Here is a 20,921-nt window from a genome sequence, read left to right on the forward strand (position 1 = left end):
ACTAGCACCACAGACGCGCGCTTCGCGCGCGCTATTTAGCTTTAACATTATGCTATTACTATTACACTATTAATTTCTTGATACACACAACTGTCAAAATATACGATGACAGCTGCAAATGAAGTAAGCGCAGCGAGAAAACCAATCAGCATCGCGGAAAAGCGGCAACAATAAATTCGACTATCGACTTAACATGCCTTTTTTTTAGAAAGGATGTAGAATATTTATAAATTTTCTATTTTTCCTATTACTTTCTTTCTTACATGATTTGTTATGTTTTGATAATGTATAATAAATACGCATACGCAAAAATAATTTGATAAGAAATATTGTAGGAAAATGCGGACACGGCGGTTTAAAAATTATATCTTGCACAAGCTGAAATAAGTAACCGCCAATATTTTTCTGAAAACAATTTTTTTCAAAATTTGTCACAAATATTTCTTGTAACTTATGTATATACAAATATAAATCATCGCTTGCTACATTTAAGCTTCCGAACATGTTTGTTTTATTGTTTTATTAGACCGTCGTGAGACAGGTTAGTTTTACCCTACTGATGACCAGTCATTGCGATAGTAATCCTGCTCACCTGCTTCCTGTCAGTACGAGAGGAACCGCAGGTTCGGACATTTGGTTCACGCACTCGGTCGAGCGGCCGGTGCACAGTGGGCCAAAACGGCAATCTAGCTGGACAAAAGTAGTAATTTAGTTTTCATCGTTAAACAAATGTTCTCAAGTGTTCTAAAATAGAAAGTAAACATGTACAAAGTATATCAGTTTAATTTAATAACATTTAATATACAGGGTGTTCCTTAAAAACCATCCACTAACTACATAGCGCTATTCCTTATCAAAGTCGTAATCTTTAATTAGGTAAAAACTTAACAAACGTTTTGGCCTGCCATTTTTAGACTATTCTCATTGTGTGTCAGTGTGTTAAATTAAGCAAACTACATATATCAAAAAATTATAATTATAACAGCAGTACATGTATGCATTGATCGCAATATAATTTTCGAATTAACTGAAATTAAACTTAAATTAAAACAAATAATAAAATAATAAAAATTATAAAATAATAAAATACAATGCAATTGTAGTTCGCCAGTACGATAATAAAACTAAGACGTATGAATCGGCCTAACTGGCAATAATTTATTATCGTGACGATTCGACCATTTTGGTTTTGGTCCGATTAATCGTCAAGACGTTTATAATCTTTGATACTTATATATATATAAGCATCTCATTTTTTAAATAATTTAAATTAAATTAAATTAATAATTTTAATCGCAATAAATTTAATAATTTAATTTAATTTAAATTATTTAAAAAACGAGATTCTTATATATATATATATATATATATATATATATATATATATATATAAGTATCAAAGATTATAAATGTCTTGACGATTAATCGGACCAAAACCAGTAGGTATAGACGGCCGCTTCGGACTCGGGAGCTCCGAGGGGGGGTGAGGGGAGGGGGGGTATCGGGTTTCGCGGGGGGAGGGGGAGGGGGAGGGGGCGGGGTATCGGGTTACACAGGGGTATCGGATTACGAGGGGGAGAGGGGGGAGGGGGGGGTATCGGATTACGAGGGGGTGAGGGGGAGGGGGGGGTTTCGGATTACGAGGGGGTGAGGGGGAGGGGGGGTATCGGGTTACACAAGGGTATCGGATTACGAGGGGGTGAGGGGGAGGGGAGTGACCTTGGCATACCACCGGGATGACTCACCGGGATGACTCATATCCGGGATGACTCATATCCGGGATGACTCATCGGGATGACTCATCGGGATAAATTTTTGCATAACGCATAACCTCTGGTTTTACCGGGATGACTCACCCGCGCCGCGGGTTCGCGCCGCGCCGCGCCGCGGGTCCGCGCGGGGGGGGGGGGGTCGGCGTCGCGCCGCGCCGGGCCGCGGGGGGGGGGCGGCATCGCGCCGCGGGTCCGCGCGGGGGGTCGGCGTCGCGCGGGGATACGTTCGCAGGGGGTATGTTCGCAGGGGGTATGTTCGCAACAACGCCGTTAGGCGGCGCACAATGGGTAAGACTAACTCGATAGCGCACTGCGTAGAAGCGTGTCTCGTCGATGACACGTCGAACCTGTCGGAACATGTTCGTCGTAAACAACATTTTTCTGGGAAAAGGGGGGTGTTATCGCGTAGACTAAACAATCTATCTACGCAGTACGTAAAACAATCTACGCAGTACGTAAAAGACAAAGGAAGAAATGACGTCATCGGGACGATGATCGACCCGATAACGCGTCGAACCTGTCGGAACATGTTCGTCGTAAACAACATTTTTATGGGAAAAGGGGGTGTTATCGCGCGTAGACTAAACAATTTCGCGCTATTTTTTTACAACGCAGTACGCGAGACAAAGGAAAAGATCTTTCAAAAATCAGTTGGAGCGAGAGAGAGAGCAACATGTTCGTCGTAAACAACATTTTTCTGGGAAAAGGGGGGTGTTATCGCGTAGACTAAACAATCTATCTACGCAGTACGTAAAACAATCTATGCAGTACGTAAAACAATCTACGCAGTACGTAAAAGACAAAGGAAGATATGACGTCATCGGGACGATGCTCGACCCGATAACGCGTCGAACCTGTCGGAACATGTTCGTCGTAAACAACATTTTTCTGGGAAAAGAGGGGGTGTTATCGCGTAGACTAAACAATATATCTACGCAGTACGTAAAAGACAAATCTACGCAGTACGTAAAAGACAAAGGAAGAAATGACGTCATCGGGACGATGATAAAATTTAGGTAGGGATGGACATGCATGCAAAGAAATTACATCGTTCATTTAGGTGTAAAAAAAGCCTGTTTATTTAACTCTTCTTTTACACGATATATCTTACGTACTAAAAAACTAAAGCTGCGAGCTCACAATCGATGAGCTGATTCGTATTGAACGCATCGCTAGCGTATATTACATTCGACGCTTCCTTGGGATCCGTCACGGTGGACGCGATATCGGAGAACTGCGCAAACTTTGCATCGACCGTCGCAAGTATTCTGACCAAACGATCGAATCTCGCCTCGATGCACCGATCGAGATCGAACATACGACGCAACGTCGATTCGGTCATCATCAAGCGTACGTTTGCAGATTCAAGACGTATGAGTTTGACGTTATTAACCGACGTACAAACTCTCACCGTTAGCGGTCCAACATTTATAAAACTATGGACATCTTTGTAGTCGTTGCGAAAGAAATTCTGAATGTTTCGCCGTTGCTCGTAGAGTGCCTTCCACGTTTCGAGAGACAACAGCAGTTCCTTTCCTCGATGATCTCCCACGGCGATCTCCACGTAGCTCGGTGGGCCCACGTTGATACCAATTTCGAGGAATTTATATCCCGTAGCTGTCAGCGCGTATCGTCTGCCGAGTATACGTACCGCGCGACGGTCCCGCGAAATGCTGTATAAAAGAAATGAAATTAGTTTATTTTCGTAAGTAATACAATTTGCAAAGATATAAAAACTGGGAGAGGCTCTATTTTTTTCTTAAAAAGAAACTTACCTATTACATCTGGCCTCATACGTTTGAGTTTCAACGTCGTGAATCGGCACGTAATAATTCACGGCATTCGCGCGTTTTGCACCGTTGTTGCTGTTGCTGCTGCTGCCGCTGCATCCTTCAAAGGAGAACATTTTTCCTCTCGGCTCTCTGAGAAGTTGACCGTCAGTACAAGCGATCGCGACAAGACTGATCGTGTAAAATTAAGCTAGTATACGCAACAATTTCAAAAGTAATGATGTGGTGGGGGAAAGGGAGAGGGGGAATTAATGTTTATATATAGAACTGCGCAGTGGATTTTTTTATTAGGAGAGGGGGAAGTAAAGCCTACTCTAACGGTGATGATGAGGGAGGGGGAGTAAGAAATAAAAACATTATAAAAAGTTATATATAATTTATTTTAAAAAAAAGATCGCAAGTTCTTATGGCGTCGCGCGCGACCACCAGTTAAATAGTTTTATTACATTTTGTAACGCGCAATTCTTTTCATGTTTTCCGCATCGCATAGTATTGGTGTCATCTAGTTTATTCAAAGATTCGATATCTTCGTAATGCGCATCCAGAGTCTCGACGATTAGGTTTTTTCGCGCATAATTCTCCAGCAGATCCACCAGCCATTCTCGTTTCTGACATCCCTTGACGTACACGAGAGTCGGCATCTCGTCGTCGTCGTCATCGTCTTCTTTCTCATCATCGTCTTCTTCTTCTACACCAAGCACGGCCGATGTAATCAGGCGTTTCACCATGCTGTACGGCACGTTTCCGTCTTCCCATCGTAATCCATGGTGATTGCGAATCAACCAGGTAGCGCACGATTTATCGGATTTTGTGAGGAGATTCCACGGCATGGGGTAATTAAAGATGTGATGCGTCAGAACGCAGCCTTTTCTCAGCACCGCCACCTCCTTCACGACAAATTTCATCCCGACGAGGAATCCTTGCAGGTCCACGAACGTTGGTACGGACATGACGAGATTTCTTTATATATATATCTCTCTCTCTCTCGTCGATGCGTCAATCGAGAGGAATGACGCGCAACTCTGCAAACCGTCTCGCGACACTCTGATTTATACTTCCCCCCTCCCTTACCCCTCTCAATAATTGTATCGAAGACTGATGGAAAGAGAGAGAGAGAAAATATTCACGTCGACGTTGCCGCGAACGCTCAGACTATTTTGCGCACCACGTTCGTCAACGGGTTGTACTCAATCACGCGGTCGTGTATGATGAGACAGTAAGCGGAGGTATTCGGCGGTACGTTCTCCATGCAATCGAATTCTATTCTGACATCCACGGTGGCGTTTTTGACGGATTCGTTTTGGCGAGAGCAATCGATGATCACAAACGGGCCGTTACGTAGAAAAGTCGTAACGGTGAGACTCGGCTCGAGATATTCGTATCCGTAGTAGCCCTTGCAGAAACGCGCGTACATATCGTACAGAATCGCCCATCTGTGTTTACCAAAATCCAAATTCAAGTCGTCGTACGGATAAACTTCTGAGTTTAGATAGAGTTTTACGTTGGTCAAGTTGCAATCGTCGAATCGACTTGTGTCGGCGGACATGACGTTCTTCCGACCCGTCTGCAGAGCGAAGACGACGTATCGCGGTTTCTCGAGCTGAGTCGCGGTCTTAATGGCCCACGAGTGCTTGGTCGTGTTCTGCAACAGGGGATACTCGTACAGATCCCACGAACGGAAACCCATACTTAGATATCGTCCGTTTTCCAAGGTGCGCAACATCGACAGCTTGTTGATCTCATTCAATACCACGTGAGGCATTCGCCATTGTATCTTATGTATTTTGATGGTGGGCTCCAACGCGAGACTTCCCACCAGGGAATTGTTGTCGTTGCGCGATCGTATCATGACCAATTCGTGACGAGCATTGATCACCACGCGTTTGTAATCCTCGCAAAATCCCAGTAACGTGTTGAGCGGTACGCAGAAATTGAAATATCCATTCGGGTTATTCTGTGGCTCCCAGCCAGCGTTTCTCAGGATCACGCTTCTGTCGGACGATACCGTAACGTAGTTCTTGAGCGTGCTGGTTATTCCTACGTTTCTGCAGCGATCAATCTCCATACCGTCGAGCTCGTATCGAATCTCGTCGAACATGAACGCAACGCAATTAGTCCCCAATACCACGTTATCGACTTGGCCGGCTGCTCTGGTCACCATCAATGTTCCTTCGACGTAGAGAAAACTTTCGCACGGCAACGTATACAGATCCTGCTGTTGTATGGGTATTCGTATCTCGTCGCTATAGTCGAACGTTGTGTTGGCGTACGGGTTGTACGTGTGAGTCTCGATCTTGACGATGCGATCGTCGAAGACCGGCTCGCCTCCGATGTTGAGAATTTCAGTCATCGTTCAGATGTTTCGCACCGCGAATCCCAGAGATTGTAAAAATTTAACGTTCAACGCGTTGAGCTTCTTTCTCGTCGCTTGTTTAACACCGCCGAATGTCGACTTGACGATATTGTCGATCGGCGCAGCCGTAAAGATATTATTGTTGTTATCTGTCGCGTGCTCCGAGTCGTTCAACACTAGCATCTCATATGTCACGCGCACACTCACGCTCACGCACACTCACGCTCACGCACACGGCTGCCGCGTTATCGCTCTCGCCGTCGTACGTGCAATCTGACGGTGATCTCTTCTCCGCGAAAATCGAGCAATCGTCCGTCTTGATCAGCGACGCGTATCGTTAGATCAGTAACGCTCCGCGCGATGATCGGCAGGTAAATGATCTGCGCCGGCGTTTCCGATATCTTATATCCCGGTGGTACGCTCGGTGAAAACTCGTGTATCGTATGAACGCGTTTGCCGTTGCTGTACGCACCCGCGGTCACGTTACACTCCACGCGGATAATGTTTACGTTGATAATATTAATCGGTGCGTCCGATTCATGCCACTGTCCCGGCTGCAATACACGCGTCGACGAGAATCCCAGTAGCGATCCGACGTTGTTCGGTTTGTTAAGTTCACTCTGAAAGCGCACTTGATCTCGCTTTTCATCGTATTGTAATTTGCGCGAAGCACTATCGGGTACTCCGCGACCTCGTCTTCGTAGCCGTTCGCGCGAACGGTCTCCTCTCGCGCGATATTCGCGACCGACATACGATCGTCGTCGTCGTTGGAACGAACCACGCGTCGCGGACGTTTCCGTGAAATTTCACGTTTCAAAAACTCGTGTATGGCCCGTATCTCGTACGATCCCTCGGGAATCGTAATTTCCGTGTCATCCTCGTCGAAATAAAATTTATTATTCAAAGAATTCACGTTCGGAATCGTGTGATAAGTCTCAAAACACGTTAGACCGAGCTCGTAGTCACCGTCGCTCAGATCCACGGCGGGAAAATAGTGCTCCGCGAGGATGCTGCTCTTCCCGGTCAGCGTGAACGTTATAGACATGTCGACGAGAGCTGTTCGACGAACACTGAGTCTCCGCAAGGCGCGTCGTCAGGTTTTAAATTAGCGTCGATCGTCGTCGATCGTCCGGAGAAATTGCAAGCACAATTGTCCACAGATGCTCTGATCGTATCGCTGATAAGACGTGTGATTGTACTCGATCTTCGTCACGCTCGGTCCGAAATATCGCACCAGTTCTTTCGGTGGCCGAAGATTGCCGAAACTGTCGAAATATACGACTCGATCTCCCCTCTTGGCGTACGCTACCCAATGGGTGCCGGGGCCCGCTGCATCGTCCAAATTCACGATACCGCTCTCGTTTCGATGTACGCCATCGACGATCGGTAACGAATCACGCATGAAAACACCTCTGAAGAACGGTACGCGCATTCGCTTTGCCAATCGACTCAATTGTACGTTAGTCGTAATACCCGTGGGCATATTTACCGTCTTTTTGACGTTTTTTTTTTCTTTCTAATCTTCAACGCTACTCCTCGCCCGCGTTTGTGCGGGCCGAGATACAGTCCTTGTCCATATTTGTATGGAGCGAGATAAAGTCCGCGACCTTCCATGGCGCGATTGTGACGTTGCGTCTCTTCCAGCTGACGCCGCGCGGCTTTGCTAGCGTTCATCGCCGTAGTAATTCCGGCCGCTCCGCCGGCCAGAGAACCGAGAACTCCCAACAACGGTAGAATCGGCAATACGCCACCTCGTTTCGCTGTCGGAAGTATCCGTTTCTTCGTCGACCTTTTCCTCGTTCGTGTTTGTCGTGTTTTCAAACCCATTCCGAGCTTCGTCTTAGCTTTCATAGCCGCCCAGACGGCTGTAGCGGCAGCCCTCTCTCCGAGAGTCGAATCTCTCGCGATGACGCGTCCCAGCGCTCTCTCGGCGAGTATCTTGTCAGCCGCGTGTCTCTCGGTGAGCTCTTTGCTACGCGAATAGTCTATGTCGTGCTCGCGACACGCCGCGTCCAATGGATTTACACCCGGATCACCTCTAGCCAATCGTTCTTGCAAACGAGTACCCGGACCGCAAAACTGATAGCCGGGAATGTGCAATTCGAACGGAAGTGCACCAATCGCGCGATTAAACAGACCTCCACCTGTTTTTTTTGTTTTCATTGACATTCGCCGCATTCGGCGCTAAAATCGCGAATGTTCAAAGGTCTCGACAGCAGGACGAACATCTGTGCGACTGAGCGATTCGCGGTGCCGCGCATCTATAAATAGACGTTCAAACGAGAAAGTTCGATTCAGTCGTACAAAGCGTGAGGAAAAAAAATGAGATTTGTGCGACAACCGTGGGCGATTCGCGTGACGAATTGCGACGACAGATCACGACCGATGGAGGGCAACGCGGAGAAGCGCAGACACGGTACGATGCTGCCGACTACTATACGCGCGATCATTTGCGGTCCCTCGAATTGCGGTAAAACCAACGTTCTGATAAGTTTGCTGGAAAGTCCGCACGGTGTACGTTTCGAGAATGTGTACGTGTACTCGAAATCGCTGCGACAACCGAAATACCGATATCTGGAGAATTTATTGACATCGATCGACGAAATCGGCTACTACACCTTCTCCAATAACAGTGACGTCATTCCACCGAGCGACGCGTGCCCAAACTCGATATTCGTCTTCGACGACGTGGCGTGCGATAAGCAAGACACTGTGAGAGAGTATTTCTCAATGGGCAGGCACTCGAGCGTCGACTGCTTTTATCTCTGTCAGACGTACGCGAGAATACCTAAACATCTGATACGCGACAACGCGAATCTGCTGATCCTATTCAAACAGGATGGTACTAATTTGAAACACGTGTACAACGATCACGTAAATACCGACATGTCGTACGATGAATTTTGCTCGTTGTGCCACGATTGTTGGCAATGCAAGTACGGATTCGTAGTGATAGATAAGGACAGCGCGCTTTCGGACGGCCGATACAGAAAAGGGTTTAACGTGTTCGCGATACCGCAAAAGCGGTCAGTCGTCGCCGATACGTCGTCGAAGGTGAAACGTTAGCGTTACAGAGAGAGAGATCGACGCTCTGTTTTGTTTTTTTTCCCCGCGATGGCTGCGATCGACGGGAGCGAGACGATTCGCGAACGCGAGAAGATCGTGAAAGATATTGCGAAAACGAGTAATTCGATTCGTAAGAAACTTCGCGCTTTGAAGACCGGTAAGATCGAGAAGGACATTGAGTTGGACACGCACTTTAAACCTCTCATCGGACCGCTGAAAAAGATCGTCGACAACTCGAGCTTGACCGCGGTGAAGAAGGAGAAGCCGGAAAGCGTCGCTGGTGAGGAGGAGGAGGATGCTACACCGAAGATAAAGAGGGAACGATTAGACTCCTGGTCGGATCTCTCATCGTCGACACCGCGTAAATCTAATCAATCGAAACGCTCGATAGTACTACGATAACCTCTACACCGATAACCTCTACACCGACGCGAACCGTGCAACGTACAAGTCCCGAATTTCTCGAAAACGAGTATGTTTTCGAAACCACGGACGACTCGATCGGGACGACCGTTCAAAAGCAGTTGCAAACGTCGAAGGGTCGAGAATTGTTTATAGAAACGTTGGAAGATCACTTGGGTCCACTGAGCCGAGTGTATATCTCGTCTGTTTTGGGCGCCGATCCAACGATAGACAACGTGTATGGCGTTTATCTCGGACAAGAATGAATTGATGCTCGGTAATAAACTTTTTGACGTGGACGCCGCGGATAACATTTATATCGGCGGCGTACGATACGCCGGTACACCCGGTATTTACGAGTTGATCTTCAAGACAATACCCGATGATAAACTCTACACGGAGGCCGATAGGGAAAAGTACAGGAGCATACTGTTGGCGACGAGTGCTCATAAATACAAGCACGATCCTCGCGAGCGAGTAAAGGGTAACAGGGGATACAAGTATCTATTTGTAATCTCACCGTTGATATCGACCGAATCCAAGACGAAAAATCCGGAAAGGGCGTATTCGCGCCTCGCGCGATGACGCTAACCGACAATAAGATCGACTACGTGCACTGGGACGACCCCAACGAGCTGGTGGATCGTCTGCGATTGCTTGACGCATCGCGTCAAGCTGGCAACAATGCCCACGACAACGAGATCACGTCGATCATCGAGGAACTTCGCGAGGCTGGGCTTATTATAAATTAAACGGCGCGACAGCGATCCGTTCAATCGGTGTTGAAATGCCAATCAATAAATTTGGATTGTTCGAGCGGAGCGAAGACGCGACGAATGCCAATTCGTACCATCGGTGGAGCGGATTAGTGAGAAATTTCGTGCGCGACAACGCTCTGTGTCGCATCGCCACGGACTTTGACGCAAGGTCGTGCAAGATTCGTCGCGTAGCGCAACCTGAGACTGACGGTGACGCTGTTAACAAACTATACGTGGATCAGTGCGTTAAAAGTTTGCGAGATCAACGGAAAGAGTCAGACGAGAAGCTTACCGCGTTCGAGAAGGACGTGCGAGCGTTACAGACTGCGGTAAACACGCTTCGGCGTGCGAATATTGTTAGATTGGAAACGACTCGCGAACGACGATGAGTGACAAGAAACGGTTCAGCAGAAACGACTATCGAACGGCGACGAGTGAAGAGAGGCAACGGTTAATTAACGACGGCGACAAACAGCAACGAACGACTCGAGAACGGTTGTCGGACGGCTGTCTTACGGTTCAAGAACGGTTGTCGGACGGTTCAAGAACGGTTCAAAAACAGCTCAGAAACGATTACGAGCGGTTCAGAAACAGGTGCGAACTACGCGGTGACAGGAAAGGCTACAAACGGCTAAAGAACGTCGACGACGACGACGACGACGACGATGAATGATAAACAACGGTTAACTGACGACGACGAACGACAACGAACGATTCAGGAACGGTTGTCGGACGGCCGTCAAACGGTTCAGGAACGGCTCGAAATCGTATCTGAGCGGTTCAGAAACAGCGACGAACGACGCAGAAACATAAACAGAAACGGCTACGTACAGTTAAAGAACGACGAAGAACAACCAACGAAACGTTAACCGAACATGAGACCGTTAAAATCGACCGATGTGGATAAAAATATTGAAAAGCGACGGCTGGTGGACGAATTGCACGCACCGGCGAGAAGAAATTTTCCCCGCAGACACGTCATAGTGCGAGGATACGACGATCTGTGGCAGGCTGATATCGTCGAGATGCGTCCGTACTCGCGTTTCAACGGAGGCCACCACTACATACTCACCGTCATCGATGTGTTGAGCAAGTACGCGTGGGCCGTGCCGCTCAAGGGTAAAGGCGGCAGCGAGACAGCTGACGCTATCGCTGAGATAATTCGAGATAGCGGGAGGTGCCCTAGTAATCTACAAACCGACATGGGGAAGGAATTTTACAACACCGACGTGCAACGTCTCGTGAGAAAACACGGCATCAATCATTATTCCACGTATTCGGTGATGAAGGCATCGGTCGTCGAGCGATTCAATCGCACGTTAAAAAACAATATGTGGAAGATGTTTACGCTCAATGGAAATTACAAGTGGGTCGACGCCTTGCCGCGACTCGTGTCGGATTACAACGCGCGCAAGCATCGAACGATCGGCATGCGACCCGTCGACGTTACCCCCGCGATCGCCGAAAGACTCTTGGCTACGGTGTACAGCGCGATAAAGATCGCGGGCCCGGCAAAGTTCAAAACGGGCGACTCGGTACGCGTCAGCAAATACAAGACGATTTTCGAGAAGGGTTACACGCCGAATTGGACCACCGAGGTGTTTAAGATCGTTAAAGTGCAGCATACCAATCCCGTAACCTATCTACTCGAGGACTATCGTGGAAAATCCGTCGCTGGAGCGTTCTACGAGTATGAGTTGCATCGCGCGACGTATCCTGACGTGTATCTCGTGGAGAAAGTACTGCGCAGGAAGGGCGACGAGGTTTACGTGAAATGGCTGGGATTCGATGGATCGCACAACTCTTGGATACACAAGAATAATGTTATTTAATTCGTACAGATTGTATTTTTTTAAAACATATGAAAAAATAAACTATGTAAAAAATATTAAATACAAAATATCCAATATATAAAAAATATGTAACGACGTATGCAACATATAAAATGTTTGAAATACATATAAAATGTTTGAAATACATATACGATATCTTTATTAATATCCTTTCTAATATAATACGTTATCTACTATTGCGGGTTTCGTGTTCATCGTGGCGCTATAAACAAATATTTTTCTTGAAGAAGGGGGCTGTTATTGCGTATACGTATCTATTTCACACTATTTTTTTACGACGCAGTACGCGAGACAAAGGAAGAAATGCAAAACAAATAAAAAATGATCTTTCAAGATTCAGTTGGAGCGAGAGAGAGAGAGCAAAGGGTATATAACGAGGGATGCATCAAGCTACAGTAGTATGATTTGAGAGCTTAAACACCTCGGTGATACATCTGTGCATTGATTGAGACATTTAAAATCTGTGTGCAGCGATCGAAACAGTTAAAATCTGTGCGGAGCGATCGAAACAGTTAACAATCTATGGTGCAGCGATTCATCTGTGCAACAGTTCATCTGGTAAATTTGCAAATTATTATTTAAAATTATTGGAATGTGTTGTGGTATAATTTTTTGACATATTTTTTGTCAAAGGTTTTTGACAAAATCGCAGTATGGAGATGGTGGTGGAAGGCTTCGGTCTGAAGCTCACGCAAAAGGATCTTCACACGCTGGTCGATTTAAATTGGCTCAACGACGAAGTGATTAACTTTTATATGAATCTGCTGATCGCCAGAGGTACATCTTCGAACAAATATCCGAAAGTACATGCGATGAACACGTTCTTTTACCCAAAACTTCTGTCGAGCGGTCACTCGTCTCTGAAGCGATGGACCAAGAAGGTGGACATCTTTGCGCAGGATCTCATTATTATCCCAATACATTTGAACGTGCACTGGTGTATGTCAATAGTAGATTTCCGCGATAAAACAATTGTTTATTACGACAGTATGGGCAGTGAAAATCCGAAATGTCTGGCTGCGCTAAAACTATATTTACAAGATGAGAGTCTTGACAAAAAGAAACAACCTTATGATATGAGTGATTGGACATTTTATTCCGCCAAGAATATTCCGCAACAGACGAACGGCAGCGATTGTGGTGTATTCTCTTGCATGTTCGCCGAATACGTCTGTGCAAGCAGGAAGATAACGTTCACGCACGATGACATGCCGTACTTTAGGAACAAAATGTTTAGGGAAGTAATAAATGGAAATATTATATAAAAAAATTTTTTATTGAATAAATGTTTATAATATAAAAAATATATGTGATTAATATTGTATAAAAATTTTTTTATTGAATAAATGTTTTATAATATAAAATATAAAATATATACGTGATTAATATTCCTTCCATTATACATATACGTACATACATATATACATACATACATTCATACTAGTACATTACATTACATTACATTACATTACATTACATTACATTACATTACATTACATTACATTACATTACATATTATATTACGTTACATACATATGTTGTGTTATACTACTACTACGTACATTACATACATATATTCATATGTATATACGTACATACATTTTATTACATATATTGCATACATTACATACATACATACATACATATTATACATACATACATATATATTATACATACATATATACATACATACATGAATCTTCACTGTTCCTTATCATATAAAGGTATGCGATAATGTCCCCAAGGCAATGTATCTGTCGAATCCGGCACGATATATCGCTTATCGTCGTAAGGACTCAGAGCGATTTTCGTCTCACTGATAGTGTACACTTCGTGCATTTTCGATCGTATGCACGACTGCGGTCGAGTCATTTCGATCTCATCGTTCAGACACCGCGTGTAGTCGTCGAACGTAATGGTGCGCGCGATAACGTTGCTTTTGACACCTTTAGCTTTTTTACAGTCTTTTTTGCCATCGACTCGCAAGGCATACATTTTCGCCCTAAGTCCAACGAATTCGGTCATGATCGCGCCGTTGTTTTCGTCCTTCATCAGGCCCGGCACTTTTTTATTCACGAGAGGTATACCGTAAGCGTTATCTACCGCGTAATCACTCGTGTCGAACCTGGCTATATCACGTTTCATCGTCTCGTACGCGTCGTCGCACTCGATATGATAAATCAAACTGTCCGTGTCGGTATACATGATTCTACACGAGTCGTGGTACAGGGGAGACATGTACTCGTGGTGAAATTCGTATAGGCATACCTTCGACAAGTCGAGGATGCACATGCCGACGTAGATCGGTTTGTCGAATTTCACCTCGAGTTTGCGCATTTCGACGGCTACCAGATTTTCCGAAAACACGCTCCTGCTGTGGAAATTCGGTCGCGCGATCATTGCCTCCGCGCCGTATCGTCCGTCCCACTTCGTCAGTAACTTTACATCGACGTGATTGCGTACATTCTCCATCGTTTTCCCGAAAACTGCGTTATTCATTAATTTATATAAATTTTTTTCGAACTCATTTTTGGCCTGTGTTCTAAATTCTGTATTGAGTTCGATGTAAGCGCGGAGCCACGCAGATTGAACGAATTGTAATACGCGATGTATTTTTGTGACGCGAAGACCGTGGCGCGTGCACTGCTGTAGATTGCGATAATGAATAACGTAACGCTCCTTATCGTTCACCGTGGCGAGAAGTTTGTCCTGTCCGTTTGCCGGGCGGTTTATCGCGCGTTGGACAGAACGGTAGGTCAGTGTGCGCGTCGTGTTTATCCTGCGGATACTCTAGGTCGACCTCGAGAATATAGCCCGTAGGCGAATCCAAAGCGATCGCGTTATAGTCGAAATTCGACACGTCTTCGACCCATCGAAACTCCGCGTAGGGCAATGGTTGACACATCGCCCAGCCGTACAAATTGTTGACATCGAAGTACATTAGATACGATGACGGTTTCGATGAATCGTACGACTGCATGTACTTATTGTTGGCCTGCGCGTATCTGCCGGAACATTGACTCAGGCCGCCGCGAATACCACGTTCGATAAACATAACCATGTCAATGTCGGTCAGCAGTTCGAAATTGACACACGTATGTTTCAACATGGCATCCCACGTAAAGCCTGGTAAAGTGTAGTAGTACGCGGGATCGAGTCCGTAACTCGCGACGCAGCTGTCGCGGAAATTTTCAAACACGTCGGCCAACAGCAAGACATCGGTTTTCAGGTATAGATCGCTGTATTCGCCCAGGGTTTGAACGGAGAATCGCTGCCATACGTTCGCGGCGTGCGCGTAATCGCTCTCGGATACGGTTTCACCGGTCAAGGAACTGTAAAATGAATCGCGCGGCGGTAAACACGTATCCTCCAGCTTTTCGACGCTGTCCACGTATTCGTATGGAAAGACACCTTTTCGCGTCAATAATTTGAAATCGTCGTCGGATAACGCGGAAAATTTGGAACGTATAATTTTTAATTTATCCTTGTCGAGGAAGGATGCCAATTTTGCGAGACTCGCGCTCAGAAATTTATACGAGTCGATAAATCTTAATTTTATGTCGCTGCGCGAATCTGATCTTTCCGCTGTGTCTTTCACATGCTTCGTGAATGAGATGTACTTTTCCTTTGTTATAGGCAGTACATCGATCGAGCCTTCGAACGCGGCAGCTATCTCCTTGATAATAAAGTGTGCGTCATAGCCCGACAGATTGTGGAATATTACTGGGATGAAGTGAGAATCCTTATAATTCAGATTGCACGTCGAGTGTGCTGGACCTCTGTAACGCCCGGTCAGGTGGCAATGATCGCGTACACGATTATCATCCGGCGCGAACGGTTTTTCGCAAATGTGACATTGCGCCGCACTGCGAAATGTCTCCCACTCGTCTCGCGTTAGGTCTACCATGCATACATTGTCTGACAAGATATTCTTTACGCGATGCGCCAATCCTTTGAGTTCCTCGACGAACCACGCGACGCAGTCATTATCGCGACGAAATCGATACGCTGATAACGTTTTGTCGTACGAGCACTGTACGTAGTATGCTATACTACATACCCGATGATGTTGATAGACGTATGACGCGTGTTCCGTCTCCGGTTGTGTCTTCTGCAGCACGCACTCCAGATCGGCATATACCACGAAGGGAAGTCGCTCTTTCCTGCTGTGGTTCTTGAAGCTCAGCCACTTGTTGTCCTCGCTCGGTAGTCTGATGGCGCATTTGTTTACCTTTCGACATTCCACAGTGTGAGACTGCAACTTGTCGCTCGAACTAAAATAGTGAGACATCTGCAAAAAAAGAAACACAAATATTATAAATTTTTTATATACAAAATATAAAATATTCTATATATTATTTAAAAAAAGTATAGACACTTACCGATCACAAATGTACTTTGCGTGTCTATGTTTGTTAATTTGTGAGCTCACGAGGCGGGATAGATGCTTAATCCACGCAAAATGTCCAACATTGTTGTCTCGTGGATCCTGCACGTACAGCAGATTCACATGTTTGTTACTCGTGTGGTCGGTAAGCCGTATTGGAAGAACTGTTGACGTCTTCTGTCCCTCGATGGTATAGACGTTGACGGATATATTGTTGAGCCGTTCGAACTTTTTAATCTGACTCAACGTCATTGGGAACTCAATGTCTCGTACGTTCAATACCGTTGAATAATGCGGGTATGATGATTCCCGTGCTGAATTTCTTTCGGCTGGATGCAGAGCAGCCGTCACTGCCCACGCAAAACACGCATTGTCCATAGACAGTACATTGATTACCGCGTACTTCAATTTAATGTCTTTAGGCAATTCCAAGTGACACCCCGCGCGCAAAGGATTGTATCTGTTGACGTTCACCGTCAAATTGAGGATTCGCGTCAACGCCCACCCACTGTCGCGTTCCTGGAACTCCTCGAGTTTCGCTAATGTGGGCTCGATAACGTGCCGCTCGTACCACTCGCGCAAGTGCGATGTACGACAGAGTTCTTTGTTATTTGTATTAAAACTCTTATTGGCACGTTTATCACCCGCCACAAACTCCCCGTTGAACAAGGTGTTCACTTTGACACAGTTATGTTTTTTTATAATGTCTCGCACTCGCTTGCACACTACGCTGCAGGCGTCTTCCAAAAACTGCCGCGGTTCTACATGGTCTGTATTAATTACCGCACCGGTCATTATCCGCGATTCGAACGCGGCGTCGATTTCTCGCCATACGAGTTCTGTCGCGCGCGTGTCGCCACTGTTACCGGCATTCGCATAATCACCGCCACCGCTACGGATAAATTTTCTTTCCAATCGCGTCTTCGCACCCTCGAGTCGCGCGATTCTGGCAACCAACTTTTGCCTCCGCCCGATCGAGAGCCGCGGACGTTTGGCACGACAGCCTTCTTCGAGCTGCTCGACGAATTCCGCGCATTGCAGCGCCCATGTAAAAATTCACCCAAGGTAGCTACTTGGTCGGACAGCTCCAATAGATCGCGTTCGGTTTGCTCGAATTGATCCATGTTTGATCTATTTCACACAAATATAAGCACCGTTTCTTCTTGTTCACTGTTATTAAAAAATGTTCACGTCGCGAAAAAGCTAATGTTTTTATTTTCGTTGACATTCGCCGCAATCCTTAATCATCGGAGCGGGACCGTCGATGTGCGTTTCCTGCCACGGTTGATTCCAGTGTTCGTCACAGCGACGATAGGTCTGAACCTCCAAATCCGCCTTTATATGCTCCGGAAGTTTGTCCCACACGTAGTAGACGTGATCACCGCACATTTGCAATAGAACGGCTTTCGGCACGAATTGCAGCTGTTCGGCGCTAAAATCGCGAATGTCCGACGGTCTCGACAGCAGGACGAACATCTTTGCGACTGAGCGATAAAAGAATCTCTTTTACAGAGCACTTGCGCATGATAATGTTCAACCATACAATAACGAAGAAACCGCGTTACTTTTCGATCGATGTATAGCTCTCAAATCTCACTACTGCGGCTCGACGTGCTTCATCCCTCGTTATATACCCTTTGCTCTCTCTCTCGCTCCAACTGATTTTTGAAAGATCTTTTCCTTTGTCTCGCGTACTGCGTTGTAAAAAATAGCGCGAAATTGTTTAGTCTACGCGCGATAACACCCCCTTTTCCCATAAAAATGTTGTTTACGACGAACATGTTCCGACAGGTTCGACGCGTTATCGGGTCGATCATCGTCCCGATGACGTCATTTCTTCCTTTGTCTTTTACGTACTGCGTAGATTGTTTTACGTACTGCGTAGATAGATTGTTTAGTCTACGCGATAACACCCCCCTTTTCCCAGAAAAATGTTGTTTACGACGAACATGTTCCGACAGGTTCGACGTGTCATCGACGAGACACGCTTCTACGCAGTGCGCTATCGAGTTAGTCTTACCCATTGTGCGCCGCCTAACGGCGTTGTTGCGAACATACCCCCTGCGAACATACCCCCTGCGAACGTATCCCCGCGCGACGCCGACCCCCCGCGCGGACCCGCGGCGCGACGCCGACCCGCGGCACGGCGCGGCGCGACGCCGACCCCCCCCCCCCCCGCGCGGACCCGCGGCGCGGCGCGGCGCGAACCCGCGGCGCGGCGCGGACCCCCCCGCGCGGCGCGGCCGGACCCGCGGCGCGGGTGAGTCATCCCGGTAAAACCAGAGGTTATGCGTTATGCAAAAATTTATCCCGATGAGTCATCCCGGATATGAGTCATCCCGGTGAGTCATCCCGGTGAGTCATACATGTGGTATGCCAAGGTCACCACCCCTCCCCCTCACCCCCTCGTAATCCGATACCCCCCCTCCCCCTCACCCCCTCGTAATCCGAAACCTCCCCCCCCTCCCCTCAACCCCTCGTAATCCGATACCCCCCCCCCTCCCCCCTCACCCCCTCGTAATCCGATACCCCTGTGTAACCCGATACCCCTCCCCCTCCCCCTCCCCCTCACCCCCCCGCGTAACCCGATACCCCCCCCCCCTCCCCCCTCACCCCCTCGTAATCCGATACCCCTGTGTAACCCGATACCCCGCCCCCTCCCCCTCCCCCTCACCCCCCGCGTAACCCGATACCCCCCCTCCCCTCACCCCCCCTCGGAGCTCCCGAGTCCGAAGCGGCCGTCTATACCTACTGCAGTTGGCGACGAAAATGAAGAGCCTCGGTGGTGAGATTCCAAACTCGATGATTTTGACACGCGCGCTTTCGGTTCTTCCACAGAAGTTTAATCACTTTCACAGTGCGTGGGATTCCGAAAGTGATACGAAGAAGATTTTTGAAAATTTGACGACGCGATTAATGAACGAGGAGGTTCGGCTGCAAAAGCAAGAAAATCCCGAGGAGACGACGGTTGCTTTATTCTCAAAGTCAGGGTCGCAAAACACGTCTTCAAAAAACAACAACAAGTCGAGACAAAAGGGACAATCGACAAAAGAAAAAGGTGTTGTGTGTTTTTCATGCGGACAGCGAGGCCATGTAAAAAGGACTGTACGGGCTGTTATTCTTGTGGATCAAAGGGGCATATAAGGAAAAATTGTCCAAAACAAAGCGAGAAGACAGGGACGCGAGAGGAAGCAAATTCTGCGGAACAAGATGGCGGAACGACCAGGCAGGCGTTTCTCGGAAGCAGTGGCGCTGCTGTAAACGATTTCTGGGTAATCGACTCGGGCGCATCAGATCACATGACAAGACGACGTGATTGGTTCAGTTTTTACGAAGAATATGAAAAACCGTTGACGGTAAGAGTTGGAAACGGAGACGAGATTCCAGCCTACGGGAGAGGTAACATTGAAATCGAAACTCTTGTGAATGGACAATGGATTTCGGGTGTCATTCAAGATGTTTTGTATGTACCGTGCTTAAAGCGAAATTTATTTTCTGTAAAAGTCGCAGCTAAGAAAGGCGTAAATTTTTCACTTACGGATCGTGGTTCACGTTTTGAATTAACTCGCGGCAAAAAGATTATAGCGACGGGCTCAGATAACGGTGATTTGTATAAAATCGATCTGCGTGTTTTAATACCGAAAGTATGTAATATTGTCAGTAAGTTTAGTAAAATTGATACTGTAAAATCAAATGCGGATACTTTGCAGTTATGGCATGAAAGGCTGTGTCATCAGGACAAGAGACATGTTAAAACTTTGTTAAAAAACATGGGTATTAATGTTTTAGTTGTAGATGATTTCTGTGACGGCTGTGCTTATGGCAAGCATCATAGGTTAAGTTTTCATGATAGAGTTGAACGTGCGACGAGAGTTCGAGAGGTTGTACACACTGACGTGTGTGGTCCTATGCAGCAGGAATCACTCGGTGGTAAAAGGTATTCACTAATTTTTAAGGATGAATTTTCGGGTTTTAGAAAAATTTATTTTTTGCGTGAAAAGTCAGAAGTTTTTGAAAAACTAAAGAGGTTTTGTAAAGAGCTCGAAAATCAGTTCGGTGAGAATGTAAGGGAAATTCACAGCGATGGTGGTAAGGAATATATAAATAAGAATGTTAACAGTTTCTTAAGTAGTAAAGGTATAAAACACAGTGTGAATGTTCCTTATACTCCACAGCAGAACGGCGTTGCAGAACGGGATAACAGAATCATTGTTGAAGCAGCACGTTTGATGATATATGCGAAACCAGATATACCCTTATCTTTGTGGGCGGAGGCCATGAATACGGCAGTATATGTCATTAATAGAACAGGTCCGACTAAGCAATCGGGAGGAACTCCATATGAGTTGTGGTTCGGTAAGACAGCTAATATAAATAATTTGAAAATTTTTGGAACAGAATGTTTTGTTCACATACCGAATGAGAAACGGAGAAAACTTGATAAAAAGGCAGAGAAAGGATTTGTAGTTGGTTACATTGAGGACTGCAAGGGTTATCGAGTATATATACCAAGCTTAAAAGATATAGTTTTGAGTCGTGA

General features: G+C 46.3%; 3 protein-coding genes and 1 pseudogene across 3 annotated transcripts; 1 reads left to right on the top strand and 3 right to left on the bottom strand.

The window, feature by feature from the left end:
• Positions 1 to 2,827: 2,827 nt before the first annotated feature.
• LOC139785571 (uncharacterized) lies at positions 2,828 to 3,678 on the bottom strand. Its single transcript, XM_071724738.1, has 2 exons — positions 3,548 to 3,678; positions 2,828 to 3,445 (listed from the first exon to the last, which is right to left on the bottom strand). Exons 1-2 carry the CDS (start codon positions 3,676 to 3,678, stop codon positions 2,887 to 2,889), a joined length of 690 nt encoding a protein of 229 aa, XP_071580839.1. The 3' UTR covers positions 2,828 to 2,886.
• A 1,031-nt stretch (positions 3,679 to 4,709) lies between these two features.
• On the bottom strand, positions 4,710 to 5,723 carry LOC139785569 (uncharacterized). Its single transcript, XM_071724737.1, has one exon. The coding sequence runs from the start codon at positions 5,721 to 5,723 to the stop codon at positions 4,710 to 4,712; it is 1,014 nt and encodes a 337-aa protein (XP_071580838.1).
• Positions 5,724 to 12,647: 6,924 nt separating this feature from the next.
• On the top strand, positions 12,648 to 13,259 carry LOC139785570 (sentrin-specific protease 1 pseudogene; annotated as a pseudogene).
• A 283-nt stretch (positions 13,260 to 13,542) lies between these two features.
• LOC139785568 (uncharacterized) lies at positions 13,543 to 14,694 on the bottom strand. Its single transcript, XM_071724735.1, has one exon. It carries the CDS (start codon positions 14,491 to 14,493, stop codon positions 13,696 to 13,698), a length of 798 nt encoding a protein of 265 aa, XP_071580836.1. The 5' UTR covers positions 14,494 to 14,694; the 3' UTR covers positions 13,543 to 13,695.
• Between the last annotated feature and the right edge of the window lie 6,227 nt (positions 14,695 to 20,921).

Source organism: Temnothorax nylanderi, unplaced genomic scaffold (assembly GCF_030848795.1).
Source record: "Temnothorax nylanderi isolate EJ_2023f unplaced genomic scaffold, tnyl_v1.0 TNYL_tig0831_pilon, whole genome shotgun sequence".
Classification (NCBI taxonomy): domain Eukaryota; kingdom Metazoa; phylum Arthropoda; class Insecta; order Hymenoptera; family Formicidae; genus Temnothorax; species Temnothorax nylanderi.

Bases quoted from the DNA above. Each gene is read 5' to 3' on its own strand.
- LOC139785571 (XM_071724738.1), bottom strand. From the start codon at position 3,678: ATGTTCTCCTTTGAAGGATGCAGCGGCAGCAGCAGCAACAGCAACAAC. The intron at 3,446-3,547 runs GTAAGTTTCTTT...TCTTTTATACAG, and splicing joins TATGAGGCCAGATGTAATAG to CATTTCGCGGGACCGTCGCG.
- LOC139785569 (XM_071724737.1), bottom strand. From the start codon at position 5,723: ATGGTGACCAGAGCAGCCGGCCAAGTCGATAACGTGGTATTGGGGACT.
- LOC139785568 (XM_071724735.1), bottom strand. From the start codon at position 14,493: ATGAATAACGCAGTTTTCGGGAAAACGATGGAGAATGTACGCAATCAC.